The sequence below is a fragment of the Desmodus rotundus genome, chromosome 2, assembly GCF_022682495.2.
Source record: "Desmodus rotundus isolate HL8 chromosome 2, HLdesRot8A.1, whole genome shotgun sequence".
In the NCBI taxonomy this organism is placed as follows: Eukaryota; Metazoa; Chordata; class Mammalia; order Chiroptera; family Phyllostomidae; genus Desmodus; species Desmodus rotundus.
Window position 1 is genome coordinate 33,517,005 of NC_071388.1, and position 22,912 is coordinate 33,539,916.

At 40.5% G+C, this 22,912-nt stretch overlaps 1 protein-coding gene across 9 annotated transcripts in view; it reads left to right on the top strand.

The window, feature by feature from the left end:
* Positions 1–22,912, top strand: part of FNDC3B (fibronectin type III domain containing 3B) — a 319,350-nt gene that overhangs the window by 70,527 nt on the left and 225,911 nt on the right. For 8 of the 9 annotated variants that reach the window (XM_024563559.3, XM_053918082.2, XM_024563540.4 and 5 more), the window contains one exon: positions 13,990–14,065. The exons of the other annotated variant lie outside the window; for it this stretch is intronic. In XM_024563559.3, coding sequence (XP_024419327.2) covers positions 13,990–14,065 — 76 coding nt within the window. The remainder of the gene's footprint in view (positions 1–13,989; positions 14,066–22,912) is intronic. 9 annotated transcript variants of the gene reach the window in all.

Sequence of the window (22,912 nt, forward strand, 5' to 3'; positions counted from 1 at the left end):
GGGAAGCTCAGTCTTGTGTTAGAGTCTTCCACATCAAGATGTATGAAAAATGAATAACTTGTGCAAATAGTTTAAAGAAAACGGTTATTACAAACTGCCTTTGCGTTCTCTACCGCTGAAACTTACAAAAACCTCTGGTGTCAAGATATTGTCAGTCTCTTTTTTTTTCCAGATTTGGGGTAGAAAGGAGGAATGAGAGAGTAGGATTTTATGGCTGAATTAAGGAGTGGCTGAAAAATGGATTTGCTCATTTTAATAAGCATTTATCAAATGTCTGCTACACCAGCATTGTATTGGTGCTGGTGCCACAAAGATGGACAAGACCCTGTTCTTGCCGTAAAGGAGGGAGCAATCTAGCTGGGTAGCAGAATGCAGTGTAACACACACACCCCTCCCCCGCCAGGGCTGCATTGACTCATCTCTGGGGCTTGGATTTTTAGGTTGGGGGGTTGGGGGAAATAACCGAGTCCTGGGAGCACAGAGCAGGGATGGAGCAGGGAGTGGGATGGCTGGGCAGGAGACCAAAGCAGGCTAGGAAGATTGTCTGTGGGGAGGCTGAGCCTCGACAGAGGTCTCAGGTGAAGTGAAGTTAGGACTGTTATTCAAGCTTTGTGCATAATGTAATCAGTTTCTGATTTATGAAGTGAGAACACTCTGTAGGGATAGCGTATTTCAAGTGGAGACCTAGTCAGTGCCACACCCAACAAACTGTGTCCGCGCATTCTACAATCTCTCTTCTATTCAGTATTCTTGTTAGTGAATCTGCCTGTCCTCTGAAGCATCCAGTCCGGGGGGTCCACACTTAGCCCCCTGCTGTCTGTTCCTCAGAATGTCTGAGTCTGCAGAGGTGCAGAGCGTGAGCATCCCTCAACCGGAGTTACTTTCCAGCGGCCCCTGCTTCTGAGGGCCCCCTTTGCACTGTAAAGGGGTGTGAGTTTATCCAGGTCTGTAGTCTCATTTTACAGTTCTCCTTGCCTTAGGCTTGCTAATTCTCACTACAAAGGCTTCCGAAAAGGCATAGCCTATGCATAATCTCAGTCTCAAAAAGGAAAATGTTGATGCTATATCATCAGAGGGTGTTGTTATATGTGGCACCCATGATAATTATGACATATGACATATAATTATGACAGCTCTGAGCTGTCTGGGTTGAGAGACACTTCAGAATTTAATTAGCCAGAGGCAATAATAATAAGATACAAGATGTAGTCAGTATCCTTCAAATGGTAGAAACTGAGCTGCCTTCAAAAGGGGGAGGATTAAGGAAAAAGACTGGCGTGGCAAGTTGCACTGCAAAATAGTGGCAATTTAAAGCTCTGCCACGGTTTTAACATTATGATTGTTTTCAACTCGGTGCACTGTTTGGCTGGCTGCACTGAAAACTCAGGAGAACAGGAACTGTGTCTCTTGTTCACACTTTGCCTGGCGTCAGAGGTAGCGTTCAATAAACCCTTCAGAAGAGATGAAGGAGGGACGGAATGAATTTAATTCATCTGGACTGGGGCTTGAAAACTGCGTGTTGCGTTTGTCACACAAGCATTTTTTGTTTAACCTTCACACTTAACAAAAAAATTAGGTGCCAATAATTTAAAAATGGAAGATTTATGTACGGTTCTGGATCTTTCCGTGTATCTGGAAGACCCAGAAGATCTGATGACACTGGGCTCGTCTTCGCACTTGGTGACAAAGGACTGGCAGAAAGTCGCAGCTGCCCTCCCTGGGGCAGTCGCCCTCAGGCCCCTCTCTGTGCGCCTCACTCAGTTTCCCAGCTTGCCTGGGCTCCGTGGTCATCTGGGTTCAGAACCTGGAGATTGTGAACTTTTTTTACCTCTGAAATTGCATCTTGTGCTCATGTATGTTGTGCTGTACATATAACAAAAATATTTAATTTTTTTTTCTGGCACACTCATCGTGTATCGCACTGATGAAGTGATTTTTAAACCTCTTAGTTTTCTCCTTTCTTTATGACTTGTAAACTGAACTAGTGTGGGCTTCGGTTCATGTGATTCTATAGAGGGTGTCAGTTATGCCTTCCAAGTTTGGACCCCTGCATTGTTGTTTTTGGCCTCTGCTTTCCAGTGAACACTGAACGAGCCCCTAAACAGTGCCACGCCAAGCACTCACCACAGCAGAGGAAGGGCAGAAGAAACAACCAGGCGCCTTGGTTGTACTGTTTACAGACTGGTTGGGGGACATTAAACACAGATGCGAGGTATCATCATTGTACAGGCAGAGATGCAAATCCTTATGTTTACAGTCTCTTCCAGAGTTTCCAAGAATCAAGGCTTCGAAGTACGTATTGAAATAGAAAATTTTTAAAGTCGTCTTTTCCTGGTATTACCTAGATGAGGCATTTTTATGTAAATCATTTCTATATTAACTTTCTCTCTGAATAAAATTAATTGTGGTAGATTTCCAACCACTGATTTCAATTATTTTTTCTGTAGAGTGTGTATTCGTCACATTGGATGCGATGTGACAGCCATTGATGCATCTCATCGTGCAATAAAAATATACATACACACACAGAGGAATTAAAAATGGGACAACTCTCCATCCAGAATGTGTTAAGACATATGTTTGCACATAACTGTTTTCATGTAGTCAGACTCTGTGCTTTAAAAAAATTTTTTTTTTATTTACTGATTTTAGAGAAAGGAAAGGACAGAGAGAGAGAGAGAGAGAGAGGGAGGGAAACATCAATTTTGTTGTTTCACTTACGTATGCATTCTTTGGTTGATTCTTGCATGTGCCATGACCGGGGATCAAACCTGCGACCTTGGCATATCGGGACAATGCTCTAACCAGTGGAGCTACAGAGCCAGAGCCATACACACTCTGCTCTTTTTTGTCTACATGTTTGACTTAAAAATATGACTATATGTAAATTATGTGTTACACTCCAAACATGGCAATAGGGAACAAACTGCATAAAATTAGTAACATTAATCTCTTAAGTTCCAGATGCAGTTGCAAAAAATAAAACAGCCTGCCGTGGAGCCGATTGTCGAAGCGCTGCATTATTGTATCTGGGTGATTTTGGGTTTAGCTGCCTTCAGATTGCATTAGTTTCCTCACTTAAATCGAGATTAGCCAGAATTAGGTGCCTCTTAGTGATTTTTAACAGCTCTACTGTTGAAAGAAATTGCAGCTGTGCTGCGGTGGCCCTCCAGAAGAGAGAATTCATGTGTCACCTCAGTGTCGAGGCCTGCGTTGGTACTCTTCTCAGCCCTGGGGCCTTTTTCCTGAGCAGGTGACCATCAGAACACATCATTGCTGAGCAGGAACTGTTTTATGGGCAGCAGGTGTGTTTAGCACAATCATTAACTAGAATAATTAATTTGACCCTGCCTCTTCTGAATTTATTCTTTACTGCCCGTTCTTTGCTCCTGGCAATACAGTAGTGCGCATTTGGGTAAAATGGACAGTCTACATTTTGAAAATTACTTGCCAAGGGTTTCTGCTTTGCAAATAATTGGGCAATGAAGTGGAAGTAGTGGAGAGCTGGGCGTCTGGTTTGGGGGCAAGCTGACTAGAGTATTTGTGTCAGTCAGCCTGTCCTTAGGGTACCAGTCCTACTATTTTCAAACATTGGTAATCAATTTTTGTGAGTCAAAGCTTAGATTGGGAAAGAAAAAGACTTTTGCTGTTATCCAATTATCTTGCATGACTTTTAATTTTTAGGAGGGGTGATTAAAATGTTCCAGAATTCATCAATGAAGCATGTTACTTCCTCAGAAAAAGTTTTTTGGTCTTTATGTTGGAATATTGAGTTGTATTCTGGTTTGTGGGGGAAACCATGATACACTGAAGCATATGTGTTGGACAGTGAAGTTGTTTGGTAGCTAAATTGGCCAGAGTTATGCTGCTCATTCATTTTTTCTGATTCGACCAGTTTAATTTTTATTTGTGTTGACAGACTGGGTCTAAGACCTGTCTTTTCATCCCCTTTGCAAAAAGTCCATATAAGAAGTATTCTGATAGAATGACTATTTATAATTTACTTGGTGGCTTTAATTATGACCGAAAATAAAAGTAATATAAGGTGAATATAATGAGAATTAGACAGAAATTGCAACCATTTTTTTCTCACCGTTCAAATGGGAAAACAGACCCTATCTATGAATAATACCCATTTTAATGATTTTTAGGGAATCAGTTGAGGGTGGAGTTGGGTGATAAGAGGACATCATCCTTTCATAGATGGGTGTTCACACCCAGTTTCCTTCTGAGAGTCTTCTCCTAGCTCGTTTTTGAAGTGGTTTACTCGGGGTCAGGCACTGGGAGTTTCCCCACTTCATTGACTGCCTCCGCACAGGGTGCCACTGCAGGCTGCCGGCACTGGACGAGCAGCCTCACACCAGGTGCGCGTCCCTCCTCTGGAGGGTGGCAGCAGTTCAGCTTCCAACAATTGTCCCAAAACCAAGCAAGGAGTATAGAATAAAAGGTTCTGTAAGGTTGACTCTTGCACCGATTTCAGCACCTTAACAATGTAAAACATACATTGAAGGTTAGGTTTTTGACACTGAAAGAATTCCAAGTGTCTAAATAAATTTTTGGCATTTATTTCAAATGTAAATGTTATGTTGTAAGCTTGCTGATCACCAGCAGCCTTTTAGTTTCAACTTTTAGTTGGGTGGTTATTTGTGGGCAATAAGTTAAATTGTTGGAAAGAATGGCTTTTATTTGATATTTTAATTTCTTTGTTCTCTCCGTGATGGAGGAAATAGGGACTATTTGAGGGCATATGAGGTGCTAGGAATGGTGATAAAGCACATACATCATTTCACCCAGTGATCGTGACCCTGTAAAGCAGTGATCATTTTTACAGACAGAACCAGAGGCCAGAAAGGATAAATACTTGCAGCTGGCAAGGCACAGCACTGGGACTCGAATTCACTTTTGTCCTACGTTCCAGGAATGGTGGGTTGCTTGGTTTAGGCATCTCCCTGTTGTCCTGTTGAGGTAAGCAGTCTGGAGAGACATGGAACTGGGGTTTGCACAGGAGTAAATGGTAAAATTCACAAAGGAGAGTACTTGTGGTTTGTTATGTGACCTTCATATTAACTCTGGGAAGTGGCCGTGATTCTGACTCAGGAGCTCCTGAGAATTGCAGACTGAGCAGTCCTGGTAGTGTCTGAGGCCTGGAGGCACCAGTTGAATTTGGAGGAGGAGTTGGGAGTGAAGTCATCTGAGGACCAGGTCACGGAGCTGCTCCCTTTCTTTCCTTAGGGAATGGTTCTCTCCCTGAGATTAGCAGCAGGGGAGTGGTTCCCTTTGGGGTCAACAGCTGCTGAGAGATGGTGGTGGCCAGAGAAGGGTAGCAGGCGTTCCTCCTCTGGAGACTCACCCTGGAAGATAGGAGGGGGCCTTTTTGTCTGCCTTCTTTTCCTCCCAGACCCCGCCTTTCATTTTCATTCAAACATTACATCACCCCAGAGGCACAGTTTTTGTGTTTTAAGAAATCTAAAAACTTGTTGTAAGACTTGAACCTATTAAATTGTTTGTTTTTCATTCTGAATTTATAATTATTTCTCTTAAGTAATGCCAGAATAAAAATAAAACTAAGTTGATCCTTCGAAGAGTAAGAAAATGGCCACTTTGTGATGGACATCTTTAAGTCTGTCACCTCTGGGAATTCCTGTTCTCAGGGGTACGGAATTCTGTCATGCATTATTTGTACCATGAGCCACGATACCACACCCTTTTGCTAGCCAGTTCCTCATTTTTTTTCCTTTTTTTTAGATTGATGAAGGGCTGCTTGGACTTTGACTCTTCTCAAGATGTTAATTATGTGTTTCAAAATCGAGTGTTCTGTGAAGAATCACTTACGCATAGTTTTGGAAAGAGAACTGGAGGCAGGGAGTTGCTTCAGGGGTGCAGAATATTGTTTTGGAGGCCTCGGGAAATCAATCTTAAGAGTTAGTTCATTTACCACCAAGACATATTTAGTCAGTGTATATAAACAAAAGAAGTCACAGTGTGCCTGGACATTATTTGTCCCAGATGGAGTTTAAACTTGGCTCATTATACTGCACTGATGTCATGGTGCATAAACTGGCCCTGAATTAGAGACGTGCATAGAATCGGCTGTTTGCCTGTATGTGCTGAGGGCGTGCGAGGAGGGGAGGGGCTGGCTGGAAAATTTTTGTCACGTTTTCCCTGTGTTGTCTGCGGAGACTAGTGTCCGCCCTGAATTTGGACTTGGTGCAGACTGAGGGAAGAATTGGACTAATCTGTTCATTTGTGCGGGTCGGCATGTGCATGCACTCAGGACGTCATTCTTCCAAGACTGAGAGTACGAGTGCGCCGCTGAGCTTCCCAACCGTTGCTTACAAAGCGCTGGGACCAAAATCTGGAGAGGAAAACCTCAAAGCATGACATTTTTGAAGAGTATTTTCAATGTATTTGCCTTGAAATCCTAAATTTAGCATTTAAAAAAAAAACCTTAATGGTCTAAAGTATCCAGCTGCATAATTCTGTTTTCCTGGATTGTGTGGTGCATAACCTCTCAAACTAGTTGCTTAAGTGTTTGGAAAGGCCAGTGCCCAATGCCCCTTTGAGAATCTGGCCGAGTTTAATTCTTCTGTGTGCTGCTTTGGGAAGGGAGCTTAAGGGTCAGAAAAGGGTCCTTTCTTGGTGTTCTGAGCACTTAATAGGAAATTTCCGCCCATTGTGGTGTTATTTTATTACTTTTTATTGCTGACTTTCATTATGATAATCTTAATTAGAAGCATTTCCAAGTAATTCAAACCCATTTGTAGATGTAAAGGGCTTGGATTTCAGAACTTTTGTGAATGGATTCCAAAGTCACTGTTGTTGCCTGGATCCATGGAAGTTGAACAGACTCTGGAATGTGCATCGGTTGGGAGGTGAGCCTTTAAGAAAAGCCAGAATGTTCCCCAAACGGAAAATCTGGTCAGAGGTGAGAATTGGCTGGTTTAAGATCTTATTGAAAACATGAAACATGGCAGATTCAGTAAAATTTTTAAATTTTACAAACTCGCTTATTAAAGGCCACTTTTTTTATTATTTGGAAGTTTTGCCACTGGTAGAAATGTAAAGAAAAAGAAATATTAATGAAAGTTATTTACTGAGCACATTCTATGTGTAAGGCCTGGCCCCAGGACTGTACTGGGGTCACTGTGCTTCTCAAACACACATAGGAGGTAGGTATCACCACTTCTTTCAGATGAAAATACAGGGTTAGAAAGGTGAAGTGTCTTACTTAGCAGAGCTGGGACTCAACTATAATCTTTCTTTTTTATGTTTTTTTTTTAAGTTAAATTTATTGGGGGTGCGATCTTTCTGATTTACTCTTCTCACTGTGTATCTTGGGTATCTTAGTTGACTTTTAAATAATTAGTTCAAAAATGGGTTGAAACTAAAATGAGATTAGACTGAAATCCTAGCACATCTGAATTCTAAACATATTATATCATTTAGTCCCCCATGTATGTGCTTGTGTAATTGTAAGAGAGAGAAGGAAAGATAGAGAAGTATCAGTGTGAGAGAGAAACATCCACCAGTTGTCGCCGTTTGAGCCGATGGGAGAGAGAAGCTGCAACCTAGGCATGTGCCCTGACCCGTAAGTAAACCCACAACCTTTGGGTTTATTGGACTACACTCCAACCAAGCCACATGGGCCAGGGCACATTATTTCCTGATTATTTCTTAGAGGGTAGAACAGTGTTAAATGAATAAGGTGGCCAACATTGAAATGGGTCTTAAAATTATAATGGTAGAATATTGGGATCCAGGCAGTTAAATGTGTTTCTTCACCGGTCTTGAGATTCTGACAGTAGAGTTGTTTGTTTAGGTTCAATGCACAGCTTTCCAGAGTTGTGTGACATTAATTAGCACATCAGTGTGGATCATGTTGCTCTGTCTCAGCCAATCAACACCAGACATGAGGTAGCTGTATCTCAATGTGAGAGACATTCTATAGATTCAGTATGCAAAGCACATACTGAGAAGTGGCCCGAACTGCTGATTCCTCATCAGTGTGGCCAGAGCCTAGCTTGGGAACGCGGGGAACTGAGGATGAGAAAGGGCTTGTACTTCATTTGATGGACATTTTTGACAGGGATTCACCCTGAAATGGTGATGACAGGAACCAAATTTTGTTCTCAGTGAACATAATTCTTAACTAAAGAAAGAAGTGTTTTGTTTTTGGTACTCAACAACTCTAAACATTTTTTTAATAAATGAAAAAAAAAGATTTAAACATAATCATACTTCAAAAGCACAAGTGTATTTGGTAGCTGTTAGTTACTCTTACCCAGGGAAAACTACCTTACAGTTACATGGAATTTTGGCCTTATATATTCTTGGTTTTTATCTTGAAGTCCTGTAGTTGACACTTTTGACTCAGGCATTTGTAGTTCTCTTAAAAGAGGCTTTTAACCTAGTTTTGGTCATCTGTATTACATTTTGCTTTTTTTTCCCCATTTAAGTTAATGCTATATTTTTAGTCAGTGGAGTAATTTCACTATGTAAAAATGTCCTCTTTGGTTCACATGATTTCTTTTTCTTTGATTGCCCACGAATCCATTCCTGTCTTTTTTGTTAATGACAGGTGGCTTTTGGGAGGCATAGAAGCTTAAGATGCAATCTTCTGAGGAGTCATGTTTTATTTTTCTTATGCCTACTAGTGGGCCAGAAAAACGGCATCCAGTGATTGTGATAATTGAGTGGCTAGCTCATTGCTTCTTCTGACGATTCTAAGGGAATTCAAGGTCTTGACAAAGGCTTTAGGAGAATAAGTCCTGTGCAGTATAAAAACACCCTGGTTGTTGGTGGTCGTGGGATTCCTTACCATCTAATGCTGCAATGGCAGTGAGTTCAGACTCAGGGAGTGAGCATAGATTTCCTAGAAGAGAACGTGTGTCCTCAGTCTTTGGTGACATGCCTCTGACCCAGTTAAGAGCTTGTTCTCCTTAGAGCTATTTACTATGTGTCTCCATAGAGAACTGACTGTGTGATGCCTACCCCTGTCAGAGGGGTGGAAGCTGTATGTAGAAGAAAAAAGTGTGCATTGTGGTCAGCCAGGGCTGGAGTCCAGTACTAGCTCAGTCCTTTTGTAGTTTTGTGACTTCAGACCAGTTCCTTATCCTCTTTAAGCCTCATTTTCCCTATTTGTAAAATCTGACTAGTAATAACTTCCTGGCAGGAGCATACAGTTTCTCATTGTTGAAAAAACAACTGTTTGAAAGATGAAAAGATCTCTTACTGTGGACAACTTTTGAACCTTCCTTCTTTTGAGGAAATCAGAGTATTAAAAATTTTGGAGCATTGCCCTGGCTCGTGTGGCTCAGAGGATTGAGTGCCGGCCGGCAAAGCAAGGGGTTGCTGGTTCAATTCCCAGTCAGGGCACATGCCTGGTTTGTGGGCATGTAGGGGGCACGTGATACGCAACCACACATTGATGTTTCTCTCCCTCTCTCCCTCCCGTCCCTTCTAAAACTAAATAAATAAAATCTTTAAAAAAATTTTTTTTTCAGAGCATTGGAGTATTCTTGCTCCTTGCTTTAAAACAGATTGAGTCCTAAAACCCAGGAAGAAACAAAACATGACCATTTGTCCTGTTGGTGGTGTTGACCAGGGAAGAGTTCTACATGCCATGCTTGTCCTGTGCCTTGACCCAGTGTGCGAGTACCCTCGAGGGCTTCTGGTCTTGTGTGTTCTCTTTCTGCCAGCTTTGGATTCAGGCTTCAAGTAGGACAAGTGAGCAGGTCCAGTACCTTTCTGTTTTACCTGCTCACGTTTTAAATCTTGGGATACTTTTTTTATTTGTTATGTTATTACCACAAAGATAACTATTGGTCATCTGTAGCTCATTTTCTTGACTGGAAAAAAGAGAGACAATGAATAATGTGTTACTTGAGGTCGGCTGTGGTCTGTAGAGACCAGGGTGTCAGAGGTGTGTGTTGTTGGATGGCTCAGGTCCTGTAGGGGGCTGGGCGGAGCTCTCCCAAGATTTCTCTGGAGTTTGAGAATATGGAAATGGAGGGAGGGAGGGAGAGAATATGAGAGAGGGGTCACAAAGATGCTACTAGTCCTCTCATGTAGTCAAAGGTCACTTTTTAAAAGTTGTTAGATATTCCTGGATAGAACCCTTTCTTACATGGAACTGTTCTGCAGCTTTTAGGTCGTGTCACTTTGTCCACTAAAGGTATTTGTTGGCTGATCACAAATGCTCGCTCCACGTGCGAAGTGTTCATTCACAGGTGAAACAGCTAAGTCGAAGGCAGGTCTCACAAAGAGTGGCAAGTTGGAAAAAGCTCCAAGTGTGAAATGGCATCTCCTCTCCTGTCATAATGGCAGCGATTATTTAGGCAGGTGGCTGGTGATTTTTTATTTGAGGCATTAATTAGGTATTTGCCTTCAGGAGTAGTCTTAGATACTATTGATCTTGTGGTTAATCAACCACTCCAAATTTAAATTGCAAAAGTAATTTTCCTGTTCCTCTTCTATTAAGTAAGAAACAGTTGGATTTAGACTTAATTTTAAGGAAAGTTGTTACACCTGTTACAGTTTGTCTTTTGGGTAAAGCTTTCCAAGGATGCTGTGTTTAGCCTTTTGCTCAATTATATTAATCCAACCTCTCATTTGATTGTTTCTTTAGACTTTGAAAGAATGGTCACTTATTTTTCATTAAGCCTTGATAAACTGCCTTTGGTGATTACAAGCTGCTTGGTTCATGTAGCACTAACAGATTTGAAACAGAGCTGATGGAGCAATAGTAGCCTGAAGTATACTCATAATTTGGTTGACATGCTTCTATTTTAACATCTATGGGGCAAAAGTCTATCAGTGGTTAAAATCTTTGCCTTTTTTTTTAACTCCTTTGACAAGACACAGAATGCAGCATGAGTTGTTTTAATGCTGACTTTGGAAAAGCAGGAAATGCTTATTTGATTGGACAAAAAATGATGAGGTTTGGACAGTGATGTTATGTTTCCCATTCTGTATTTAAAAGATCCTATAACAGTTATGTCTGCTTTTTGGCTAGAGAAAGAAGGAGGGAAGGAGGAAGACAAGGGGGCAGGGGGAGGGGTGGAGAGAGAGAGACACACACGCTCGCACACACACACACACACACACACACACACACACTTGTATGATACAAAAGGTGAAGTGCCGGGGAGCCTGCCAGGGTGTGACTCATGTTCCTCAAGGCTCTGTGATGCATAGCCTCCTGCCGCCTTCTCATTCATGTCTGGTGTCAGGGACAGATCAGTGGGCTGGGGTGTGTCAAATTTTTATTTTTATCTCTCCTTTATTGACAGTGAAAACAGCAAGGAGGTCAGTCTGCTTCAGTAATGTAAAATGCTTTTATTTAAAATATCTCAGTGCCAAGATGAAAACGGTTGGCTCAAATAATGACTTTGGCTTTTACTAAGAAAAATTGATATTGGGACACAGGAGATTTGCCTGGTTTCTGAGGTAACTTGGTAGATTATAATCTGGTTGCCATAGCAACTCAGCAGCAAGGAACATTACAGGAACTAAACATTTGAAGGGAGGTATTTTAGTATGATGCTTAAAAGCCCTTTACCTATCCTTTTTTCTTCCTGAAGAAGTGGAATGGGGGTCTGGAATTGGCCTCGTCAGAAGAAGAGAGAGGAAAGCATAAATGCCTTTTGGTTGCTGGATGCTTTTGGGCCATTCTTTGAATGTGGCCTGGTGTCAGTGATGGCTAAGGAACTGTTACAGACACTTTTATGCAATATAATAAGCAGGTATTGTGACAGAATCTGAAACATACTCCGAGTGAGCAATCCCTCTTCTTGCCTGGGACCTTAGATAATTCTGGTGAGTTGTACTTTCAGAGCCAGCATTCAGGACCTGTCTGACAGTTATGAGTGTGGAGGAACAGTATATGAATTTGGGATTATCGAGGAGTATCTGGGACATAGTCTTGATGCCCAATGTTTTTTTTTTCCAACTAATTAATTCTATAGGCATATACAGGCTCTGGCACAAATAAAGCCCCTATTTTATTACAAAATCATAAGCATATAATTCTATAATATAACTATCACACTTAAGCACACCATATGACATTTTAGGTGACATGTTCAAATTAAAACTATAAATTATTACACTCATATTATTACCCTACCAACCACACTCAAGCAGGCCTTACTTTTGCCGGACCCTGTATTCTAGACCTATCCCTAGAGGTATGAACACAAAGTAGGTGGTTTCTGCTCTATTACAGTGATGTTAGAATTGGTCTATGGACTTTTAAAAACACATGGATAATTTTCTTTATTGGAGTATTGTTCATCCCATTGTAGTCCAGTTCAATGTTTATATAAAAATGAAGTTAAAATTTTCATGTTAGGAATGACTTTAAAAGCTCAGTTTCAAGAAAGCAATCAAAGTGATTTAATCACTCTATAGACGTCAAGGGATTTTCTTTTGAGTTTTCAAAATGGTGAGAGTTTTGAATACTTAAGACTGAAAGATTATTGACACAGTATGGTACAGGGAAAATATATCACCTTGAAATAACTGATACAATTCAAGATAATGAGAAGCACCAAGGATGAAGGTTGGACTACTTTTAGCTGAGTGGTCCTGTTTTCTCTAGTTAATGTAATCTAAATAAATTTTCAAAACAAATAAGTTATGGTGTATACATAAATAAAGTTTTTCAATTTCATGGAAAGAAAGCTTAATTTTTAAGTTAAAATAATTATTTGCAATGGTTTCTTAGGTTTTATGACTTTTATTTATTCAGTAAAAATAGTTATCAAGCACTTATTCTATGCCAGATACAGTTTTGAATATGTATTCTGTGCTAGATCTTGTGCTTTTAGAGCCTAGATTAAAGAATAGGCACTAATATAATTGCTTAGTTAGTTAATTGCAATTGCAATTCTAGGAAGGAGAAGTGGAGTGTTTGTTTGTTTTTGGAGAACATATATATTGTTGGGGTCCTGACCTTTCCTGAGAGTCAAATGCCATTCCTGAGGCTCACAAGGATGAGTAGGCCTTAGCCAGTTGGGGAAAGAGTAAGGCGGGTGGTAGGCAGAGATGAGGGGGTGAATGGTGCAGACAGGGTGAATGTGTGTGGATGGTGTCAAGGGAGGGAGGAGGCTTGGTCCAAGAACTGTAAGATGAATATCACTGACACCTTGTCAATTTCTAGAAATATATAGTAATGATTGTATTAGTGTCAGCCTTGCACATGATGATTTTTACGTACAGTTTTTAAGCTTGGATTACATTCTTTAATTTGTACTTACACATAAATTAGTGATTTTTCCTCTCCTATCTAAAGGAACTAAGTTAGATTAGAACTAACACTGGGAGGCTCTGGAAAGAAATCCTCTGCCGCTGCTGTGTGTGGCCCAGTCCTTCGGGAGTTGTCATACGTACGCTCATGTGACTGAGACGCCGACATTTACTAACGGACTTAAAAATCTGAGTGTTTGGTGGGACCTAGTTGAATAGCTTTTTATTTTGTACTGTTCTTTATTATTCCAGATCCTATAGACCAGGTACTTTTCCCAAACTTTTTTGAAGAAATTGCTTTCTATTGTTACACAAAAGAATCATATAATCCATGTCAGTAATAGATACTTGGGAATAGTATGCAACAGTCTTAGGTCAGAACCTCATTTTTCTGTGGTATTTTCCTTTGTAAGTATGGTTTCTGGTCTTTTTTCTTTTATAACTGTCATTTCTGAATCAGTGAAAGAGCAAAATGAAAAAGTATCTTAAAATTGAATTTTTTAGTTAAATCACATCATAAGCAACACTAGAGAATTCACGTAGCTAAATTCAAATGCCTGTACTTACTGCCCCCACCCGCTTCCGCTTTGAACCAGATCTAAGACATGTCCTAGGTTTTATGTTTATACAAGATTTTGTGCCACATGTGTCCTGTCTAGTACATGAATTTAGTAATAAAACGTTGAAGAAAAATCCCAGACGTTCTAATATTAAATTGAAATTAATGTGTTACTTTGGCAGGTTATTCTCGTTCAAGTTAATCCAGGTGAGACTTTTACAATAAGAGCGGAGGATGGAACACTTCAGTGCATTCAAGGTAAGAAGTTTTTTGGAAGTCAAATCAAAGGAGTTTTCCTTTACTAATTTAAGAAAGTGAGGTTTTTCTCTGTGTCTACCTGTGATTTTTTTAGAGGTAAAATTTATTTTGGATTTTTTTTTTCCTTTTCTTTCTATCAAGTAGGGACTACTTAATGCTGATGTAGGCTCTGATATATAAGGGACAAAGTTAAATTCCTCTAGTATTCTATTGACTTTTAAGTGATTCATTTAACTTGGGAAGGCAGAGGCTTCATATATTATGGAATTTGATAGACCTGAAAAATACAGAGATTTTAAAAGACCCTAAAATTACAATTGAGAAGTTTTTTAAATTAGATAAAAGTTTTAAATATATATTGCGTTACTATCCAAATGATGTTTTTAGAGGTAAAATCTGTATCAGCTATCTGTTAGTTAATTATTAACAGATTACTGCCAAGTTTGGTGGCTTAAAACAACATTTATTATCTTATAGTTTCTGAGTGCCAGGAGCTTGGGCACAGCCTCGCCGTGTCCTGTGGCTCTAGGCCTCTCAACACCACAGTCTAGGTGTGGGCTAGAGCTGCAGCCTTTGTAAGGCATGTCTGAGGGTCTGTCTGTTTCCAGCCTCGCTCAAGTGGTGGTTGGCAGGGTTTCGTTTTCCGGCAGCTGTTGGCTGGGGGCTTCCTTCAGTTTCTTGCTAAGTGGCCTCACCATGGGGGCACTTACATTATTGCTGCTGGCTTCATCATAGCAGTAGCTAGAGGGCAAGAGGAAGTACTAGGTCCAGCCCCCTCAAGAAAGGGGGTTACACAAGGCTTGAGTACCAGCAGGCAGGAATCTTTGGGGCCATCTTAGAAAGCTGTCCACCACTGTCCACTCCAGCACCCCCAATAATTCATGTCCCTCCCGTATGCAAAATACCCTCTCCCAAGATTTCCATTTATAGCATTGTAATTACTCCGTTATAGCATCAGTTCAGAGTCCTGAATCTTGTCATCTAAAAAAGTTCTAGGTGTAAGTGAGGCTCCTTGGGTTTCATTGTTTAAATGTGTGCAGCTCATAGGGCATTTCAGTTAATTTCTCGCTTGTACCACACCAGCGCCTCCTCTCTGAGTTCACTCTGTGGAGAAATGACTTAGGTACTCTGACCCATATGTAGTTCTGTGTGGGAAGATCCACCCAGATCCGTATCAGCCTGCAAACACTGCTGTGTCAGAGAGCACTATTTGTGACTGCTATTTTGGGCAGTGATTGGACTTATGGTAAATTGACATGTAGTTAAGTTCAATGCCAGGTTATTGATTAGACTGGAATCTGACCATAGGGCTTGTTTTTAATTCCTGGACTTGCTTACCAATATGAGGGGAAATGCCCTTTAATTTGTTTTTCTGTAATAAAACTGCATGGAAAAAGTTGATTTTTCTATTGCTTTGCATAATAGAGCATGCTGCTTTGTAAGTTCACTGCTTATTTTGTACCTTTATGAATACACATTTAGGAATACACCTTTTTTTGAGAAATGAGTGTATTTTCAAAGGTTCAAGCCTAATGAGTTTTAACTGCAGTTAATTTGAAATGACTTAACCATTTTGTCAGTGATTTTTACTGATTGCATTTTTCTGACTATCGCATCACTGAAATTCATCTGTGGTGTTCTAAAACTGTTTAAAAACCAAAACTAGTTTTTGTAGGTAAATCATAGAAAGAAACTTCAGGTTAAAGAAGAGAGGAAGTGAATATTTTAAAATAGTGTGGGATATAGAATCTTTTATTTCTTTCTAGTACTTTGATAAATGGATATTATCAATAAATAAAACTCAGACTCCACTCTGTATCTTTAAAAAACTCACATAGTTAGACAGTCTATCTGAAAACTCACTTCACCTGTTGGAATAGAACTGTGTTTTCGGTTCAGTAAGAAAGCAGGTAAGCCTCTGGGCATGGTACCACTAGAGCCTTATGAATTGGCAGGTAGACGGCGTCCCTCTACACCTGCGTATGTGTAATAGAATCTATAAAAGCAAATTGCTGAATAAATCAACATCTATAAAACCCACACTTTCATGCCACCTGCTTTTTACTTTTTGGTGTCTGAGGAGTGTGTGTGTTGATGTGTATGTGTGTGTATGTGTGTGCATCTGATTAGCCTCTCCCCCACTTTTTTTCTGAGCCCATGTCAGTAACTGGTGTATTCTACAGGGAATGTTGCAAGTATGTTCCTCTGTTCACAATGAGAGCTTTGTATTTATTCATGAAGATACTTGGAGATAAATGACACTAACACCCCTTCCAGTGATTTCAAAAATGCCTTTGACTAAAGCAGAATTGTGGAGCCATTTATCTTTGGCTTCCCCAGCCTTCCTATTCTTTGTTCTCCTCTGAATACCCAGACCCTATAGTTATCTTTGTTTGGGGCATGGTGGTATTGGGCCAATTAGTTGAAATGACACAGGACAGGATGAGAGGGACTAGGACCTGGAATCACATGGTTTTCTAGGGCTTGGGAAGCACAGGGGCCACAGGGTGAACTGCGAAATCTGGAAGAAACTGAGCCCAGACCTGTAGACGGCCGCTAGTGCGGACAGGTGATCACTCAGGCTGCCTGCACCCATCCCCAAAGCCTTCCTTTGACTAATTCCCACATGAGTTAGTGAATGCTTGACTCCAGGTGGGTGGAGCATATCACCATAGAATGTGGAAATGGACAATGTATTTGCAAAGTCCAATACAAGTTATTATCCCTTCACTGTGATTAATATCCTGTCATTGTTAATATTTATTCAGCTCTTATTTAATGGGTATGATATGTACACATGAGGAAGCCGAGGCCTGTAGAGGTTAGTCCACGCACATGAAGTCACATAGCTGGAAAGAGGCAATCGAGTTTTCATCTCTATATGTCTGACTCCAGAGTTTGAGATCTTTATTGCTCTGGGCATGGAAGCATGAACTCAGAGAGTAGGGCTCCAGTCTTCTTGGGCATGTGAGAAGAGCAAGGTGGGTTCCTGTTCCTGCAATAGGATTCTGGGAAAGATACCAGGATGAGTACTGATGGCCAGGATGAGATAGAGATGGTTTGCAGAACAAAAGTGGGTGGTAGAGACTGGGTCTTTAACAGAGTAAGAGCAGGCCATGGAGACAGGGAGTATTGATTTAGAACTCTCTAAATTATTTCAGTCCCAAGTCAGGATTGGGCCCCGAGTATGAGTGGGCTGAACTTCTGGGTGGGGCTGCTAGCCGCTGGCAGAGAAGGGGTACAATGGGAGAGGACTATACAGTGGGAGGCAGTCTTTTCCGCTTGCCTTTAAAAAACCTATTAGGAAAAATTTGAAATGGAGTCATATTGTAATTGGAAACTCCTGAAAGTATCATTTGCATTTTACTAGATATTAAAATTAAGAGAGCAAAGCTCTATTTGCTCATTCAACACCAGCCAGCAGGTGGGGAAGTGGTTTGAGGGTGGTAGTCCGTTGGTGGTGGTGGCCTTCCTGGAAATTTTGAAGTCATATCTATTGCTTATGCTATGGTTGAAACTATCAACTTAAGGATTTTGCTATTTCAACACTAGCCAGCAGCTTAGGGATCCATGAGGGGGAGATTAGGGGCAGGCAGTGGATTTGCTTGCTGGGCCTTCCTGGAAACTTTGAAATTACACCATATCAAGTTAACCCCCTTTGCTTGTAGTTGCATTTGTTACCCTAGTAATTTTTTCTATGGGACATTTATAGCATCACTAGAACGACCTCAGAAACTCATTTTGATGCTCTGCAAAAGCATTTTGGAACTTCAAGCAAATTAATATAACAAATATGGTTACTCTGGGGAAAAAACAAGATTCTGTTTTCATGGGAATGACCTTGGTGATAATGAAGGAATAAAAACACAGGAAACATACACTATGCTGTGATAGCAGATTCATTTCTAATGAAGTATTTCTCTATATTTCCCATGAAACATGAATCATAGATCTTGAAGGGGCCACAAAAGGTCATAGTTTATTTCTCACTTGGAGGCTGTACTATATACCTATGGCATCCTAGAGAAAAGATTTTTCTTTCCTAGGCTAGATGAAGGTGTATAAAGAGCTGATTGTTAGAGAATAGAGGAATCTGAGCAATCAATATGAATTCTTGCCTTTGCTTAAAGTCAGGAATTAATACTGGGCAGCTGCAAGTCTCTCATTATTTTCATATCCTTGTCTGGATTGAGGTGCTGGCAGTGCAGCCTTCCTTCCTGCCTGCACATGCAGTCTTTTTATCTGGGCCGTTTCTCTGCTCCCTGAAAGATCCTTCAGCCAAAACAAATACCACACTTCCTTTAAGGCTCTAGTCTGTCTCCTCCAGGAGCCATCCCGGACCACTCCGTTTCATTCTGACCTTTCTCTGCATTTCTAGGTGGGGCAGGTGAAGGTAGCACTACATATAACAGCCTGGCTATCTGCACAAATCTTTCCTTAGCCCTTGAATTAGACTGTGAACTCAGCTGCCAAGGAAGCAGTGTCCTCTACCTTATGCCCCAGCACACAGCCTGATGATAATTAATGACTAGGCCCTTGACTGGCTGTGGGCATTACATCAAATGCGATGATTTTTCTTTTAAATTTTAGTATTGTCCCAGGAGCTTAAAGATGTTTAGTCAAGTGCCTTTAGTGGTCTCAAAAGTCTCTGTAGAAGAACTTTCAAATCCAAATACATTGATAATTGAAGCTAATCTGTTTTCTATAGAGAAACATATTTAGAGTCTAAAGAACTTCCTTTTTGACCCTGTAGTAATACTGCAGTTTTTATTTGTGTTTTAAGACTGTTACATGCAAATCGAGAGCCTGAAGAAAACAGGTGGATGTCATGGTGCTTCCGTAAGATAAAACAGGTTAAAAAGATTTTTGGAAATCACCCTCATTCTAATAATAATATTTAAAGATCCTTCATCGCTAACTTTTTTTTTGGCCCACGATAATTTAGACATCTTTTACAGAGACGGTTCACTGTGCTGACGGAGGGTGAAGTTGGTTGAGACCCTGAAATGACAGCGGAGTGTATGGTAGGGGGAAACTCACAGAGCGCCCTGCTGTGAGATGGCTGTAGCTTAGCTGCCTTTGGAATGGGAAACTTGTCCCCGCCTCCTGCTCCGTGACTCTCTCCCTGGCCAGTGCGTGTGGGAACCAGACCATTGATGAGCGCTGCGCCCTGCTCCCGGGCTCTGTGAATGATGCCATTGAGAGCACTTCCACATTTCTGAGCCTCCCTGTGTGTCTCCCACCCCCCTCCCCTCCTTGTATGATTCAGCATCCAGACTGCCACAGCGGCCTTCATGTTGCTTTTCACCCCTCATTTTGTACTTTAAGGGCATTTATTGGACTTACTTGGCACATTCAAACACTGACCTGCCATTCTAAGAATTTGATGACGGGTCCTAGGGAACTGTCCTTGTCTCTTGCTTTGTTGAGAAATGACATGAGTGGTGTCATAGCCAGGGTTCACAAGCTGAGGTCCCCTATGATTTCACAAGCAAAGCTTCTATATAGTCCATTGCTTGAAAGCAGACTGTGCATATAAATGTGAAATTTCTATTTTACTGGCTTAAAAACCAAAGGAGAGAACCTATTGCAAATGAAGTCTGTCTTCCAACATCAATTGAATCCTTGCCATGGCTAAATTTGCAAACAAGTTTTTCATCAAAAACATTTGAATGGTTTAAAAGTGAAATTATTGTAGTATAAATGCTTTAAATCCTTCCTAATCTTTGCAAAATTTCATCACATTGAAGATTTAATTGATTGTTATTTGACTAATAATTTGTAGAATGTCTGTATTATTAGTGGAAATATTTTTGCCTATTACAAGATTAGGATTTTGAGAGCTTCTTTTCTGTATAAGAAATTGCATTGGAAACCATTTTCTTTTGCATTTGGAAGGGTTTTGTGAGGAATTGCTGGTCTGAAATGTTATTTTGAACAGTTTGGCTTTACTTGAAAAATGTTTTAGAATTGAAAATATTGCAGCCTTTCCTCAGGCTATCCCCAGTCCCGCTCATCTTTTTCTGATTGATTCAAAGCTGTATTTGGTGAGAGTTAGTTCTCAGTCCTCCAGTGAAGCTGAGAGAGTCTGAGTTTCTAGAAGCTGAATTACCCACCAACTTGCCAGCTCATTTTATAATTTTTACCTGTTAGTTAGCATGAGGACAAATCAGTCGTGTGTGTATGGGTAATATTGACGAAAAATCATATACCTGATCTTTGAAATGTCTGGGGGCTTTATTTTGGACACTGATTTGGCTTTTCTTTCATACATGGGCATGCACAGCCATTTGTTGTAAACAGGCATTCTGTATGCTGACCTGATAGGCCTCTTCCAAACACAGCCTGCTGCTGAGTAGCTGGAAGATTATCAGCAGGGCAGTCTCCACAAGAGTTGGTAAATACTGACAGATGTGGAGCTGAAAGTCCCGCTTATGGGAGGGGTGGGAGGAAAGTCTGCGATTGTCCATGCAGTTGTCCTGACAAGGTTGATGTACGGAGACTGGGTGCCACACTGCGTTGCTTCCCAGGAGGAAAGATGTCCCTCTCTGTTGACGTCTGCTACCCAGTGTGTCTGCTTCTTGCTGCTTTTTTCCTTCTGCCCTTCCTAGTTACCTTGATAGTTTATACCTATTGTTACGTTTATATAACTAGGACCCAAACTTCACCCAATAATATATTGTCAGACTTTCTGTAGCTTTTTTCTCCAAGTAGTTTTGATGATTTGATTTGTTAGAAGTTATGAAAATTATATTTTAATAGTAAAGTGTGAATCCCCTGGTTTGCTAGCCAATGCTTAGCCTTTTAGCCTGTTTCCTTTCTTAAACTGGGAATAGTTGCTAATATCTATACAAAAGGTTATGAGATGATCCATTGTTAGTACCATTGTCGTCATCATCATCATCATCGTCAATTAATGTACACAGCTTTGCTGATTACCTTTATTCTAAAGTGACGTCCCGATCACTCACCGGCAGTCGCTCGATTACCTTACTTGTGGGGGCGAGTTGGCGTTTAGCCTCCACTTCACTGCTCTCGTGCTTGCTGTTGTGGGGTTGATGGCGATGGCACCAGTTCAGACATTTCAGGTGGGGAGTGTATATATTGTTCAGATATAGCCTCGTGTATAAAACAGTGGGCCTGGTGTTCCCTGCATTTAAAGTAAGTTTTCTCATAGTTGAAGCTTTATTTGCTGCTTTTCTTTTGGATTAGAAGCAAACTCTCACACCATGTCTGAACAGCCATACTTAGACAGGCCTGCAAAGGAGTGCCTGTGGTATGCTTTCTCTTCCTCGGGACTTGCCTTTTATAATTAAATTTCTAAATTCCATACTTTTAATCTCAAATGCATTGTGCTCTTAGGCAGTACTGAAGGGGAGTGAGACATATTGGTAAGATCATTATGCATTTTGGAGTGAGATTGTGTGGCTTAGAAATTCCCTGCATATTAGTTGTATATTATAAAAATAGCATAGGTCTTAAGCACTGGTACTAGGATTAAATGACATATTGCGTAGAAAGCACTTGGATGGAACAATGTCTGCGTCGTCGTAAGGGTACAGTAAATAACAACCGTTAATAGGTCCTAGCCATTACAGCTAGACATTCGACCCCTCTTCATTTTTGTTACCTGTCCTTCTCTGCATTTCAGGAAAGCCTCTGTGAACTTGAGTTATTGGTTAGGATTTTTTTTTAAGATGCCTTCACATTTTAGTCATAGTGCTTCAAAAATAATACATTTAAAAGTTATGCAATAGGAATTTAGCTCCTGTGGCCTTTTGTCTTTCAGGCTTGTTAAACAATGATTATAATGTCGTTTCTGAAGGTACCGCTGCTTGGAGCTCTTAAGTGTCGCAGAGCTCTGCACGGAGGTAATTCAGACAGCTGACAGAGCCACGGTACCTCAGTTGCCTGCCACATTTTATTTCGCACCTTGTAGTCGTCTATTTCTTGCTTTATTCTTTCTGTATATTTTACTCTTGTTTTTACACTTAGAGAACTTGAAACAGAAAATTTCATCCTAGAAAGGTTTTAAAAGAATGACCGTAAAGGGTTCTTCAAGGGCAGAGGTCAAATCTTAGTGATCTTTCTATCCTTACGTCTGTCTAACCAGAGTTAACTAGGCATTCAGAATAAGGGCAAGTCATTTCCTAATACGCTGCTAAAACTTCATGTCAAAACGATGGAAAATTTTTCTTAGTTAATTCACACAGGTCCTTTTTTCTTTTTGTTTGTAACTGTGCTTAATTACGTAGTTAAATTTGGTTACTTTTACCCCCAGTTCCTGAAATTAAGATAATACAACTGTGTTTAAGTAGTTAAATTTGGTTATTTTCTCAGTTCCTCAGATTAAGGCAATATATGCATGAGAATGTTTCTGAAAACAAACAGTAATTCTGAAGAAGTCCAGTATATGAGTTGGCTCCTCACCTGTAAACAGCATGAGAGGATGATTATTACGTTCATTCTTTTGTTAACTTCTTCCTTTTGTGAGGGGTGGTCTGGGAACACCTTGGAAAATATTTTTAAGGCTATTTAATAGTAAAAGATAGACAGCTTTATATTTATCTTTTGTATTATTAGCAAATATTTAAATTTTGATTACTCATTAATATTTTATTAATGTTTTCATGCAGTTAAAAGTTATAGCATTTATCTGCAGCAGTAAAGTCTCCATAAACTGCCAGACCCAGGAATATATGCATGGAGTACACTTTAAATTGTAAATGAGTCTGGTTACTGAATTAAATGGAGCTCTTTCTTCATCAACAGTGTTGATTGAAGGGTGGCAGAGGTGGTGAGATAGGCCACAGGGAGGGCAGGGAGGAGGAGAAGAATGCCTGAGTA